Source organism: Denticeps clupeoides, chromosome 7 (assembly GCF_900700375.1).
Source record: "Denticeps clupeoides chromosome 7, fDenClu1.1, whole genome shotgun sequence".
In the NCBI taxonomy this organism is placed as follows: domain Eukaryota; kingdom Metazoa; phylum Chordata; class Actinopteri; order Clupeiformes; family Denticipitidae; genus Denticeps; species Denticeps clupeoides.
In genome coordinates this window covers 5520047-5535060 of record NC_041713.1, presented here as the reverse complement: position 1 = coordinate 5535060, position 15014 = coordinate 5520047, and the positions used below count along the sequence as shown (strand labels likewise).

General features: G+C 45.3%; 1 protein-coding gene across 1 annotated transcript; it reads right to left on the bottom strand.

Annotated features, from left to right (window-relative positions):
• Positions 1-712: 712 nt before the first annotated feature.
• On the bottom strand, positions 713-6678 carry LOC114794881 (somatostatin receptor type 2-like). Its single transcript, XM_028987708.1, has 2 exons — positions 6490-6678; positions 713-4173 (listed from the first exon to the last, which is right to left on the bottom strand). Exon 2 carries the CDS (start codon positions 4139-4141, stop codon positions 3023-3025), a length of 1119 nt encoding a protein of 372 aa, XP_028843541.1. The 5' UTR covers positions 4142-4173; positions 6490-6678; the 3' UTR covers positions 713-3022.
• Positions 6679-15014: the final 8336 nt, after the last annotated feature.

Sequence of the window (15014 nt, the reverse complement as noted above, 5' to 3'; positions counted from 1 at the left end):
AAAAAAAAACAAAAAAAAAACAACTCAGTCATTCCCTTAGCTATGTATTACAGGTTGGTTTATATGAACACACAGCTTTAACATGCATACACATGCCGGAGGGCCTTGGTGGGTCACACCAAAAAAAGCGTTCTGATAAGCCTTCAACTTGCAGCCAGGGCAGATCTGGACAGGAAGTGATGTAACACCTATGTGGTGGGCATTCAGGGACAGAAGGGTGGGGCAACAGGGTCGAATTCAGCGATTAAAACTCAGACCTGAACTGGAATGCAACCTCTCTCGCTCTCTTTTGTTGCGTGTGTGAATGTCTATTTCTTTGCTAGGGTCAAGTTGGGTCCCTGGAGCCTCCATATTTTCTGAAGCCACATCCGATTTTTAAGCCTCAAACATGATTGCTCATTTACATTCCATGCAAATTCCTGTTTTGGACGAAGCTTTTTGAATTGAGGGCTTGCCTTGACTCATCCACTCCATTATCCCAACCCATAAGCCATGATTAATATCTAAAGACCATAGCTCTGTCCTTGTGCTTGGGTTTAAAAACAACAGGCCACAATTTCATGGCTTTTTGATGTCCAACATTAAGATAAAGCTGCTACAGCAAGGCCCTTACCTTGCTTTAAGGTTAAAAAAAACCATTTTCTGCCAGCAGAGGGAGCTGCTCATTATACCAGGTTCTCTCAATTGCTTAAAATGAGTAAAAAAACAACCATGCAATCACAACATATTTTAATGAGCAAATAAAACATAAGCAAGTGGTTATAATAGACAGCCTTTATACAGAACAGCTGAACACCGGTATGACCTGACTTGACTACATTTGGTTGTGCTGAGACGACCCGCAAGAAAACGTCACATAATGGGGTAGAAGGGTAATGCATTCAGGTCTGGCGTGCTGTGAATAAATATATAGTTAAGGAGTTAACAGTTAAATACATATCTTTTACTCCAGTCAAAATAAGAGCAAGACCCGCATCCAGACTTTTTTTACAGCTCTGGCTCCTCAGTGGTGGAACCAACTTCCTATTGCCATCAGAACGGACGAGAGTCCCATTTTCCAAGCTCCCATTGAAGATGCAGTATCTGCTGGACCAAATACATAACTTCTCCACTAACTTCTCCATGGGTCAAAACATTTCCGAGAGAAACAGCATACACAGAAATTGTACATGAGATTAATGTGTTTGTAGACAGACCCTTTGGTCATGTCATAGCCATCTATAAAAATATTGAAAATGATGTTTTTTTCATTATTTTTTGAGCCTGCCATGGTAAGACATCACTGATGATGTCTATTTGAGGGAACATAAGCTATTATATTGAGGTCAACACAATTTTACGCAGGCAGGGCCCAGACTGTTCCTGCCATTTAGATGTTACATGACCTTCTGAAGCCCATCTGCAACACCGTGTCATTCCTAACATCATGGCTGTCATTCAGTTTTGTTTGCATGGCTAGTGATGGCACTTTGGAGGTTGATGTGACATTTTTGCAACCTGCCCACTTCATTTTAGGAGGTAAAAATCCCAAACCAGAACTCTGTTTCCAACTACTGGTTGTGCATGAATTCAGTCGCTGAACCCACTACTCAACTCGGCACACAAGGCACCCGGAGTGAATGCACTAAGGACACATATGTCTGTATGCACTTACAGAAATGTTATACTCACACAACGTACTGCAATCAAATCAAAATCACGAGCACATACACCAAAACTCTGGGAGTGATAGCAGGTGCCCTTTTTTGCTGATCTGGGATCAGGTTGTTTCATACAAATCCAACTGCCACCAGCACCTCACCAAAGACCAGGCCAGAACAAAAGGCACATTTTGATGGACAATGATGGGAGTAGCAAAACCTGGAAACACACAGAGCCTTCCTAGAAAAGTCCGGATGCCCGTGTTCCATGGCATCTACGGTTGTGTGTTTGAGTAGGAGCATTGCTACCCACAGGGTGGCGCACACACTCTAGCCCTTCTCAAATTGACATCTGTGTACAGCAAGAAAAAAAAGAAAAGATCTTCTGGGCTTCGCTCCAGTCTAATCGGAGCATGGTGCCACGGAGCAAAGAGTCGATTCTCACATTCTGAGTCATTCGAGGGAACAGGTTCAGCTGTTATAAGGAAACTAGTAAGCCAGCACTCATTCTTATGTAATAATGGCTGTGGGATTGAGTAATAAACGTTCCTTTTTTGTCGTTTTTTTTCCTTCTAAAGAACGTGTAAAGCAAATTAAACACTTAGCCGTCGCCATCACAGGATGTCATAGCGTTTTCAATTGCAGCTCATCTTGACCAGAGTCTCAACTGTAGAAAGACTTTTGGCAGAGAAACGGCAACTGATAGTATATCCCAACACATCCCAACATTTCAGAATAAAGAATATACATTTTGAAATGAAAACACAGATATTTACACTAATAATACAGAAGCCTGCGTTACAATCTCTTGGTAATGGATAGTTAAGCATAAGCAGCAGTTTGGTTAATGATCAGTGTGCGGCTGCGCCATTCTGACACCTTAATGGTATGTTTACTGGGAAGGGGGGGGGGACTTGAGGTGGGAAGCGTATAAAACTTTTAAGGACAAATGCACTCCCTCATTCACTCTCACCACTTCTTACGACGTAAACGCACGTTCATGTCATTATTTCAGACATACACACATGGCCGTCTGTAGTATTTATGTCTCAGGGATAAGACCTCTTATTGGAGTCCCATGTTGACTCCATGGAGTGTGGAGCCTTTTGAAGGGTACACGTGGACAAAGCATGGGAACTTGTCCCTTACAACGGCTTGTCTGTCTTTCAAAGAACATTCCAATCCTAGTCATCAAAGGGTAACAACTGATGCCACCACTTTACCTGAAAGTGTCACGTCTCACCACATGTAGTGAATTTGCCAAGGGATACCTTGGCCAGGGACACCTTCAGACAGGGTCTCTGTCAGTGTACGGTCCCATGTCCAGCATAAAAGAGTCTTCATGTCCCAGAAAGAACCTGTTCTCCGTTCTGAGGGTATCTCTATATACTTGTTTGCAAATCACCATTGAGCAGCGTGCTCTGGGTTTCGGTGGGATCGTTCATCATGCGGGTTTTGTCCTGCCTGCTGTCGCTCCGCTCCACCTCGTCCAGACCGCCCACCTTCTTCAGGCACAGAACGTTCTGAAAGCTCTTCTTGAAATTCTCAGACAGGAAAGCATATAGTATGGGGTTGGCGCAGGAGTTGGCGTAGCCGAGGACCACCACAAACGCAAACATGTTGCGGAATACCGGGGTTGTGCTGATGCTGCCCGTTACCGAGGTGACGTTAAAGACATAGAAGGGCAGCCAACAGAAGACAAAGACTGCAACCACAATGGACACCATCCTTGTCACCTTCCGCTCTGAACGCTTCCTTTTGCTGGAACCCACACGAATGCCTGAGGATTTGACTTTGATGATGATGAGGAGGTAGCACAGGCAGATGACCAGCAGGGGCAGGAAGAAGCCAAGCAGGAAGGTGTAGAACATGAAGGCGGAGTAGTAAACCTCTTGGGGCTCCGGCCAGACAATGGTGCAGAAGCAGCCATCTTGCTTGGTGATCAAGCCACTGTAAATCACTACAGGCAGGTTCACAAGCAGCGAGATGCCCCACACCGCCAGGTTGATGATCTTAGCTACACTTGGCTTGCGCCATTTGGTGGACTTTATGGGGTGGACCACGGCCAGGTAGCGGTCTATGCTCATGACCATGAGGCAGAAGATGCTGGTGAACTGGTTGAGCGAGTCGACAGTCATAATCACACGACACAGTGCGGGTCCAAATGGCCAGTAGACCACAGCCAGCTGAATGGCTATGAACGGCAGGCCCAGCATGAAGAGGACATCCGCCACCGCCAGGTTCAGGATGTAGATGTTGGTGACAGTCTTCATCTTGGCGTAGCGGAGGATGACATAGATGACCAGCGCGTTGCCGCACAGTCCCACAGCGCAGACAACAAAATAGACGAAGGTGATGACCGCAGTGTTGGTGTCATTGAAGTTGTTTCCCGTCTCGTTGCGCTGGCCCTCATCGGAGTCGTTGGGCAGGAGGAGGCTGTCGTACATCATGACGTCGGACAGATTCGGGGGCGAGGGCGAGGGGAACACCCACAGATCCATGACGCCTCCTGGTAGCACTACCGACACTACACCTGCACGAAAAGCAAAAGACAATGAGGAAGAGTTTGTTCATCCTGCAATCTGAAGCGATATCTCAGCTACCGACCGAATAAGTTGAATTGTCATACATTTGACCTAAAGGACTATTGTGGACCTGAACCTCAAATCTAAGCAAATTGAACTGAACTATAAAGTTAGTCAGTAGAAGTCCAAAGCTTTAAATCCAGAACCGAATTTTGGTTCAAGCAAGTAGCTGAATTCACTACTCAACTAGTTAGGTGAGACAAAATCCTGGGCTGTAGCAGATTTTCATGTTACATCTGCATTAATTATTTATCCTATTACATGCGGACATGTGTTCGAACTACTTTTACGTGTAAATATCTGAATCATAATGAAATATTTTTAAAAAGCTTTTTTTTCTTTTTTTGCTGATTTTACAGATGATATAATTTGTTCTGTGCTCAAAGCCTTTCTTCATCCTTGATAACAGCCGAGGGCTCAAATGAAATTATTTGCTCTCAGAAGCCATTCCACACCATTTCTGTGGCCGGAGGATATGTTCTTTTTGCGTTATTCTTTTTCGTTTTATGACCTTTATCTCTAGATGCTGTTCTCTTGTGCCACATGCTCCTGTAATTGATGCGCGGGGGGAGACTGGTGGGGGGGTCGGCATTTATTTGGCCATCTATTTAGACGGACGGTGTTCTTGGTCGTACTTTCCTGTCTTGGTGGGACTGTGCTTGGAGGTACACTTGACAGATGGTCCTTTCTCCTACATTTTATACTTGATGCAAAGTCTTGCTGTGCACAGGGGCCGTATTAGACATAAATATAAAGTTAATTTTAAAGCAACCAGGTAAACTGATCCCAGTTCAGCCTTTGTGGAACAGTCAACAGTGATCCTCTCAGCAGATCTGTCCGTCTCTTTGCCCTTTGTTTAAACACCAGCCAACCGAGACACAGAGAGAGATACAGGGGTCATGAAGTTCTCCAGAGCCTCACCTACTCTGTCTGTACCTTAATAGAGGCTGTTAGCGATGAATTCGTCTCCTGAAAGGAATGGTGTCCATGTGCCAAATCTACCCTGGCGTTATATTGGCACATCAGAGGGCTTGCCGGCATCAACAGCTACTGAGCAACAGGCGTGCGTGGACCTTGCCAAGAACTCCTAATATGTGCCATGTGTCACCGGGGGGTGGGTGGGTGGGGGGTGCATTAGACACTGTAACGCCTGGGCAGAACTGTTCTCCTAATAACTGAAGAATATGGACATGTGCATCACCCCAGTGAGGTGATGTAATAATTATATACTGACAGGGGCTGGGTTGGTCGGCAAGGACAAGTCAGACTGCAAGGGTATTCCGGGAAGCGCGGGTCGAGGGTCGAAGAGGGTTCAAGGATCGTGGGTCAAACAGCGAGCAGCAATGCAGTGAAACACGTACAATGAACCAACGTGGCAGCCATTACATGCTGGTCTTCTTCAGTGGTTGCGGGTGGCCACTCCGCACACCCTGTTGGATCTGTGACATATACGTCGAGGGTGCTATACCTATTCAAGCATTTCAGTGTGATTATTCGGGTAATTCCAGGTCTATTTCTTCAAGCTAATCGGGACCCCCGACGCTGAGGGGGACCTCTGGTGAGATGCATAAGAGGGTCACCCAAACGATCCAAACCATCGATTTTGAAGCTACGGGATGTCCAGGCCAAGACTAAGCCCCTCCTCACTGTTCTATTGCCTGGAGGACTGGCCAGTACAAAAGAGATTAAAATCCTCCTGAGGGTGATTAATACCAAACCTGCAGTGACATCTATTGCACACTCATTCCACATCGAAATGGGGTCCTTTTCTGATCAACTCCCTTTTTTTTTTTTGTACATGTGACGGTTAAGATTGTGGCTACAGCTTATAACTGGACAACTTTAGAGTCAGACTGCAGTGGCACTTCAAATGAAAGAACGAAACGTGTAGCCTCGGGCTCACTGCAGGCTATACGGACACGGCTTCTCTGGTGGACTTTGCGACAAGCGCGCTGCGCAAACACGCCGCTATCTATCTAACGGTCCGCGTCCAGAAGAGCGCCCGCAGCCACGCATTACAGGACCTTCGGACACCCCCAACAGCAGCAATACCAGCATACGTTCTGTTAAAAAAAAAAAACAAGCACGCAAAAGCAGATGCGCAATATTTGCCACGGCGTGCGTCCCCAGACGCGCGCAATAACCAAAGTGGCACAATTTCTCAAAATTATCACTATAAAAGGCAAAAAAAAAAAAAAATCCCCCCTACAACAACACAACCGGGATCGCTAGGGTAAATAATATGGAGATGTTATTTACTGCACCTTCAGCTGACCGAGCAAGTTTCCGCGCGTCAGCAGCCCAACTTCGGCGAGGAGCGGGGGGTGAAGACGCTCCTCATCCACATGTTCGCGTCGGGGAATAAAGTCCTGGCGCTCCTGGTGGCACCTCGCTGAGAGAGAGAGAGAGAGAGAGAGAGAGAGAGAGAGATCGGAGCTCAGAGCTTCAGTACAGGTCAGTGTTGGACTACATTTCCCGCCTGGCGCGCAGGTGGGACCCCATCTCTCCACGCCCACTCCGCAAAATCCATGTCGAGGCTATTTGTAGGCTTCAAAAAAAACAAAAAAAAAACAACAACTTTCCGACTTCTTGCTGTTTGCTGTATGGCCAGCCACTTATAACCGGAATACACTCGAAAACAAATGTTACTGATTTGGAGGGTCCATGTCAAACACGCAATAAAATGGTTTCACCCAGTTAAAACTACATTAAAGACTCCAGTCAAATGGCAGGTCTTGTGGTATGCAGTTGGGACTAGGGAACTGCTGAAAAACAGGTCCGATGAATGGAGGCTTAAAGGATCTGCTGCTCACGTCTGGGTGCCAAATTCCACAGGACGCCTTCAGAGGTCTTGTGGAGACCATGCCTCAAAGTGGTCAAAGGGGTTTACCGTATTTATATATATACATACAGTACAGGCCAAAAGTTTAGACACACCTTCTCATTCAATGTGTTTTCTTTATTTTCATGACCATTTACGTTGGTAGATTCTCTCCAAAGGCATCAACACTATGAATGAACACATGTGGAGTTATGTACTTTACAAAAAACATGTTTTATATTCTAGTTTCTTCAAAATAGCCACCCTTTGCTCTGATTACTGCTTTGCACACTCTTGGCATTCTCTTGATGAGCTTGATGACGATGAGATGAAGTGACTGTGGTTGTCACTTGTGATACACAGCAGCACTGCACACAGTGAAATTTGTCCTCTGCATTTCACCCATCACTCTGAGTGAGCAGTGGGCAGCCATGACAGGCACCCAGGGAGCAGTGGGTGGGGACGATGCTTTGCTCAGTGGCACCTCAGTGGCACCTTTGGCGGATCGGGATTCGAACTGGCAACCTTCAGGTTAGCAGGGGATGGTTTTGATCCAACGACCTCTGGGTTATGGGCCCAGCACGCTTCCGCTGTGCCACTCTGCTCTAGAACAGAGCTGCATTGGCCGGGAATCGAACCCGGGCCTACTGCGTGGCAGAATTCTACTACTGAACCACCAATGCTTGAAGAGTTTTTCAACAGTCTTGAAGGAGTTCCCAGAGGTGTTTAGCAATTGTTGGCCCCTTTTGCCTTCACTCTGTGGTCCAGCTCACCCCAAACCATCTGGATTAGGTTCAGGTCCGGTGACTGTGGAGGCCAGGTCTCATTCATAGTTTTGATGCCTTCAGGGAGAATCTACCATTGTAAATGGTCATGAAAAGAATGAAAACACACTGAATGAGAAGGTGTGTCCAATCTTTTGACCTGTACTGTATGTACATTGACCAATTCCACTGTGACCTACTTACATCAGGACTTTTTACGTGTGCATGGAAATCAATGCAAAGTTATGCGCCATGGTCAACAGTCCTCGCTAACCCTGGGCTGAATCCGCCACGCTCAAATCCAGACCAAATGTTCGTGATCCTCCACACAGATCTGCTTTTTTCTTCTGGACAGAGGAGGGTCTGATCGCACCACTCCTGTCCTGAATATCTTCATTCTGGTGGCCACCGGATGGGGCCACAGTGGGCTCAGTGTGGCAACAAATACACGCCGGGGGGTGAAATCTGCTGGACTGAGTAACTTTCTTCTGAGACGGAGCACAGATCTCGCTGTCGTGACAAATAATTTCACCAATCAAAAACCGTTCTGCTGAGAAGCAGCAGGCTTTTACAGTGTTCATGTGTCTGTGCACCTTCAGGTATCAGATATCTGTAAAGATTTAGAGTATCACAGTCGAACATTTAATTCAAGATACTTGGTTGAGCGTGTTATTTTAATATGAGTGGACATCTGAAGAAAATCTCTCAGAAGTTACTGACTCTTTCCAAGTCGTCTTCACTTAAAAAAAATGATTTATTGATGACTAAGTACACATTATTTATTGAGCTTATCAGTCTTTATCTCCCACTGCTGGTCACTGCTTATGGCAAATTGTTTGGTTATGCTGCATGTAATGTGTGGGTGAGGGACTGTTGCATTTCCACCTATGAATTTTCACAATTCCTTGAACTGAACTGTTTCAGTCCACATTTGCATTGTGGACTAGGCAAATTAAATATTCATTTCCATATTTTGTCATTTATAAGACTATATTCATGGGTATACACCACAAATACTGCATTGGGCAAAGCTTATTAAAGGGCGGTGGTGGTCTAGCGTGTAATCAAGTGGATCCATTGTAAAAAGTAGAGCTGTATTTTTTTTGTGGTCTTGATCTCGACACTATTTGGTCTCGGTCTTATCTTGGTCTCGGACATAGCGGTCTCACTGGGAAAAAAAGAGAAAACAGTGCATCCTCACGCTATGATTATTTTTTTACGCGTCTAAATTCAAATGCAACCAGTCAGATGCCTCTATTTTAAAAACTGAGGTCCCCTTGAGCGAGGTACCATCCCCACACACTGCTCTCCATGGCTACCCACATTTTGCTGTGTGCACTGGGTGCTGTGCGTGTCACATTCTCTCACTTCAGTATTCATTTCTTTATTCTACGTACATGGTTGTTGGCAGTAAATTGTGCATTATTTGAAAAAAGAAAACTATGTTGAAGGTGAATATGAATGTTTGAGAGACAATGTTCCTTGGTCGAGGGAATCATTTAAACCCTATTTGTACAAGATTGGTGGGCTTACTGATCCATATTTTCTGTATATGAAAGGCTGGAATGATGTGAGTGGACAGTGGAATGTTCGTAGGGAAGAGTGTTTACGTGAAGGAGCGCTGCTATTAGCTGAAGGAAGTGAGGTTTGAGAGCAGGATTTCTAAGTCAAGTCAAGTCAAGTCAAGTCAACTTTATTGTCAATTCTGCCACATGTACAGGACATGCAGAGAATTGAAATTACGTTACTCTCTGACCCATAAAAGTAACATTAAATACAAAAACAGTAACAGTAACGAATACAGAGTATAAATACAATTTAAAAAGAAAGGCACAATATACAATTTTAAAAACACCATATACAAATAAGGGCACATGGTGGAGAGTGCAACATCAGGAGAGTGCAAAAACCAATAGTGCAACAGAGTTTTAAGTTTAAAGTGACGAAGTGAAAGTGAGGTCGTTGGCAGACCAGAGCTGCACAGAGTGACTGGTGCATGGTCAGTTTGTGTGATTTAGAGTTCAGAAAGTTTGTGGAGCAGAAGAGGGGAGTGAGGGGAGTGGGGGCAGAGCCGGGAGGGAGTTGAGTTTCCTGACCGCCTGATGGGTGAAGCTGTCCTTCATTCTGCTGGTCCTGGCCTGGAGACTCCGCAGTCTCCTCCCTGATGGCAGCAGGCTGAAGAAGGTTTGCATTGGGTGGGTGGGATCAGCTGCTATGCCGAGGGCTTTCTTGGTGAGGCGTGTACTGTAGATGTCTTGGATGGAGGGGAGAGGGCCACCGATGATTCTCTCAGCTGCTCTTACTGTGCGTTGGAGAGTTTTTTGGCAGGACGCATTGCAGGCTCCAAACCACACAGTGATGCAGCTAGACAGGATGCTCTCGATGGTTCCTCGGTAGAATGTGTACATGATGGGGGCTGGTGCTCTTGCTCTTCTAAGTTTGCGGAGGAAGTAAAGACGCTGCTGTGCTTTCTTGGCCAATGCAGTGGTGTTTTTTGTCCAGGAGAGATCCTCGGTAATGTGCACACCCAGGAACTTGGTGCTGCTCACTCTCTCCACGGATGCACCGTTGATGGTCAGAGGAGCATGCTGAGTGTTTCCTCTCCTGAAGTCAACAACAATCTCTTTCGTCTTCTCCACATTCAGGGAGAGATTGTTGTCTCCGCACCACTTGGCCAGGCGGCTCACCTCGCTTCTGTAGTTAGACTCATCCCTGTTATTGATGAGTCCCACCACAGTCGTGTCATCCGCAAACTTGATGAAGAGGTTGGAGCAGTGTGACGGAGTGCAGTCGTGGGTCAGCAGAGTGAAGAGAAGGGGGCTCAGCACACATCCCTGAGGAGCCCCCGTGTTAGATATTAGATAAGATAAGAAGATGCTTTATTTTTCTGAGGTTCTAGCAGTGAAAAATAATGGTCCACACCATGCATTAAGAATCGTCCCACATCCAGAATACATCTGTCAACAGTGCTCCTGTGTTCACAAACCCACATTTGGGGCCACATCCAGCAACCTTAAGATACAGACTAACCAAAGTGACCAGTACACTGGGGCACACACAATGGAGATGTGTTATTATATTTTTCAAATATACATTTTTTTGCAGCTACAGTTCCAATGTAAAATATCATTAGTTTGAGGGTGACAGGGACAGAACAGATGAAAATGATGAGTCACATGACATGCATTGCTGAAGTTATTGGACGGGGAAAGCCCACTGTGGGATGGCTGGTGGTCCGATGAGAATGACCCAATGCCATTCATTTCGCAAGGCAGTTTTCGGCTAATGGCATCAGTTTGGCCCATGGCATCAGTTCCAAACTTAAAGAATGTAATCACTGATAATTACTGCATTTTTTACAAGGAACACAATAGTTAAAGCATCACATATCTGGCATGCATTTACTGGTGACAGTATTCATGTTTGGCACTGTTATCAAATTAAATGTTCAGTTTACAACAGTCAGGCTTGTCTCATTTCAGAGTGAACTCAGTCAGACTAGTTTCTTCATCTGAATGAAAGAAAATGATAATCAACCTGTCATTCTGACGTAGATGTAAAAAAAGTGCTCATATTCATTAGCCGGAGGTACAGCAAGGCAACTTTTCAACTAAAAAGATATTTATGCTTTTTTTTATTTTTGATATTTTTTGGTAGGTAGAACACATTTTCTACCTACAAATAACCAGTAACTAACGATGGCCATGCACTCCGTTGGTGCTGATCAGATAAACAATCGCCGGGTTGCTGGGCGGGTTTATCAGAAGAGCTCAGAGCTGTTCGTTAATCAGCAGTAACCTCAGGGTCTCCAGGCCGGGGAGGACGGATGAGCGCGGACCCTCTCCTGCCCAGTGCTCGTGGGCCGCTTAATCCCTCTTGTAAACCTGTGCAGCAGATTGTTGGTGTGGTTTTATGTGTAGAGGCCAAAGGTCAGGTGCGTTTGACTCTTGTCCGCTTCTGGGAGCAATGCAACTAAAAAAAAGTAATGAACGCACATTATTTAACAAATTCCTGATATAGCTGATAAAGTGTGTGTGTGTGTGTGTGTGTGTGAGAATGTATGAAAGACCAGCTAAGCTTTGCATTAAATGAAATCGAAATCTCTCCAGATTGTTTCTTTAATAATTCTATGCCTACGAGGTTCAGGATTGGTTATACCTGCAGTGATGTTCTGTCTGCATCGTGCCCCACTGCATGCTCTGAAATGCCGAGCAGGCTCGTTCGACCCCAATTTTGCAGCATCAAGGTTGTCATTATCGAGGGGTCGTTATTGAAAGTCACCAAGGTATCATTAGTGGAGCTCAAATGCAAGTGGCTTCCGTTTATTTTTTTAAAAAAAAAGGGTGAAATGTGTGTAGATAAAATACATAAAACCGTAAATACATGTGACATCAGGATAGAGAAGGACAAGACACACGAGGTCGGCTTAAATAGCCTGAAAAACAGGTGACATGATCACCTGGCTGAGGTTGCCACCAGGTATCTGTGTTTAGAACATATTCTCTACTTAGACATGGAACGAGGGAAGTTTTTTTTTTTTAAAGAATGTTCAGGTCTCCAGTAGAGAGACAGATGTTGCATGTTATGTTATGATGTCACTTCTCAGGACAATGTGGATTTGAAATTAAACTGACTTCATTGTAAAGAAAGACTTCATGAACGTAACACCAGGGACTGAACTCAGAAATTGTCTCATAAGATCAGTTTTCCTTTTCAGCCCAATGTGCTCAAGCAATAGCTGATCCCAGATTAAGAACCGTGCTTTTGATTAAATTCCCACTAACTCCACTATCGTTTCAGGAGGGTAAACCTCCCAAGAAACTGGTTTGGGTCAGAGTTCCTCTGTTGCCAGAGTTAATCTAATGGTGAACATAGTGCCCATTCCTGCTGGCAGAACAGACGGTGTCTGGGGCAACATGGGGCATGAGTCTCTGCCCTGTGTGACAAGCTAATCAGAGCCTTGGGCACAGACCCCAGTGTTACTAATGCCAGGAAATCCCGTTCAAACAAAGCTGCATCAAATGACAAATGTTTATAAGGTCTGCCCCGGCACTGGAGATGGGTAGGTAGAGTGGTAGTAGCCTAGAGGGTAACACTCTCACCTATGAACCAGAAGACCCAGGTTCAAATCCCACTTACCACCAGCAAGACACTTAACCCTAAATTGCTCCATGGGGGGACTGTCCCTGTAACTACTGATTGTAAGTTGCTCTGGATAAGTGGGTCTGATAAATGCCGTAAATGGAGATCATTCACTCTTCTGTCAACCAGATAAATCTGAGACCTTTTTACTGAAGAATACACTGCTCCAAAATAAAAATAACACAAAAATAAGACATCCTAGATCTGAATGAAATAAAGATTCTTATTATATACTTTGTTCTTTACTTTGTTTAATATGCTGACAACAAAACCACACAAAAATGATCAATGGAAATCAAATTTATCAACCCATGGAGGTCTGGAGTTGGAGTCACACACTACAGGCTGATCTAACTTTGATATAATGTCCTTAAAACAAGTCAAAATGAGGCTCAGTAGTGTGTGTGGTCTCCACATTCCTGAATGACCTCCCTACAATGCCTGGGCATGCTCCCGATGAGGTGGCAGATGGTCTCCTGAGGCCTTCTCCCAGACCTGGACTAAAGCATCCGCCAACTCCTGGACAGTCTGTGGTGCACCGTGGCGTTGGTGGATGGAATAAGACATGATGTCCCAGAGGTGCTCAACTGGATTCAGGTCAGGGGAATGCGCGGGCCAGTCCATAGAATCAATGCCTTCATCTTGCAGGAACTGCTGACACACTCCAGCCACATGAGGTCCCACCTCACACCATTACTGACCCACTGCCAAACCAGTCATTCTGGAGGATGTTGCAAGCAGCAGAACGTTCTCCATGGCGTCTCCAGACTCTGTCATGTCTGTCACATGTTCTCGGTGTGAAACTGCTTTCATCTGTGACGAGCACAAGTGCCAGAGGCAAATTTGCCAATCTTGGTGTTCTCTGGCAAATGCCAACGGCCTCCTTCACGTCTCCTGATGTACTGGCCAGTCTCCAGGTAGCGCCTCCATGCTCTGGACACTAGGCTTAAAGACACAGCAAACCACAGCTTGCTTTGATGTGCCATCCTGGATGAGCTGCACTACCTGAGCCACTTGTGAGGGTTGTAGAATTCATCTCATGCTACCACTTGTGTGAAAGCACCGGCAGCATTCAAAAGTGACCAAAACATCAGCCAGAAAGCATAGGAACTGAGAAGTGGTCGGTGGTCACCAGCTGCAGAACCACGCCTTTATTGGGGATGTCTTGCTAACTGTCTATAATTTCCACCTGTTGTCTATTCCATTTGCACAACAGTGTGTGAAATTGATTGGCAATCAGTGTTGCTTCCTAAGCGGACAGTTTGATTTCACATAAGTGTGATTGTGTTCCCTTTACTTTTTGGAGCAATGTGTTTTTTGGTCTAGAGTAGACAATATCCTTGAAGAGAAGGCACCACACTGCCTCCACCTTGTCAATATTCTGTAGGCAGTTTGTTAGTATTTTTGTTACTTGTTAGCATCCAGTTACCTTGGGAAAAAACATGAATTTGACACTTTTACATTTAGTTGCAGGATGTAGTTCAGTACCAAACTCATCAAGTTTCTTTCTTGTTTTTCTTTCTTTATTTACATGAAAAATAAGGACATCTTCACATCAACGCGCGTCATAGTGCAAACTACTGGCGGACGTACTGGGCTCTAATGACAAATACTCTATGCAAAATGTAAACTGTCACTATAAGGACAGGGACACACCCACTTATGGTGACAAGCTCATAGGAAAGTGGCTCCAGGTGATTTTCTTCAAAGAGAGTTCATCCTCAGACAAGGTTGACCCGGGTTGAGGATTCGTTGCATGGTTGCTTTAATGGGGTGGTAGTAGCCTAGTTGGTCATAACCACCGATTGTAAGACACTCCGGAAAAAGGGCGTCTGATAAATGCAGTAATGTAAATGTTCATTGTCTCAGTGGTAGAATCTTTTGTCTGTCTTTGGGAAGGTCGGTGTGCAGCGAAGGACACCACCTCCTCATGATTCAACCCCTAAACTGCATAAAGGCGGCCCTGTTCTTACCAGAAGGTCCTCCTGGCTCAGTGAGAGAGGGAGTACTGGGCCGGTGGCCGGGTGTGGGGCACTCCTACATGGTGTTACCATGTTTAGCA

Excerpts from the sequence above, each read along its gene's own strand:
- LOC114794881 (XM_028987708.1), bottom strand. The coding sequence starts at position 4,141 with ATGGATCTGTGGGTGTTCCCCTCGCCCTCGCCCCCGAATCTGTCCGAC.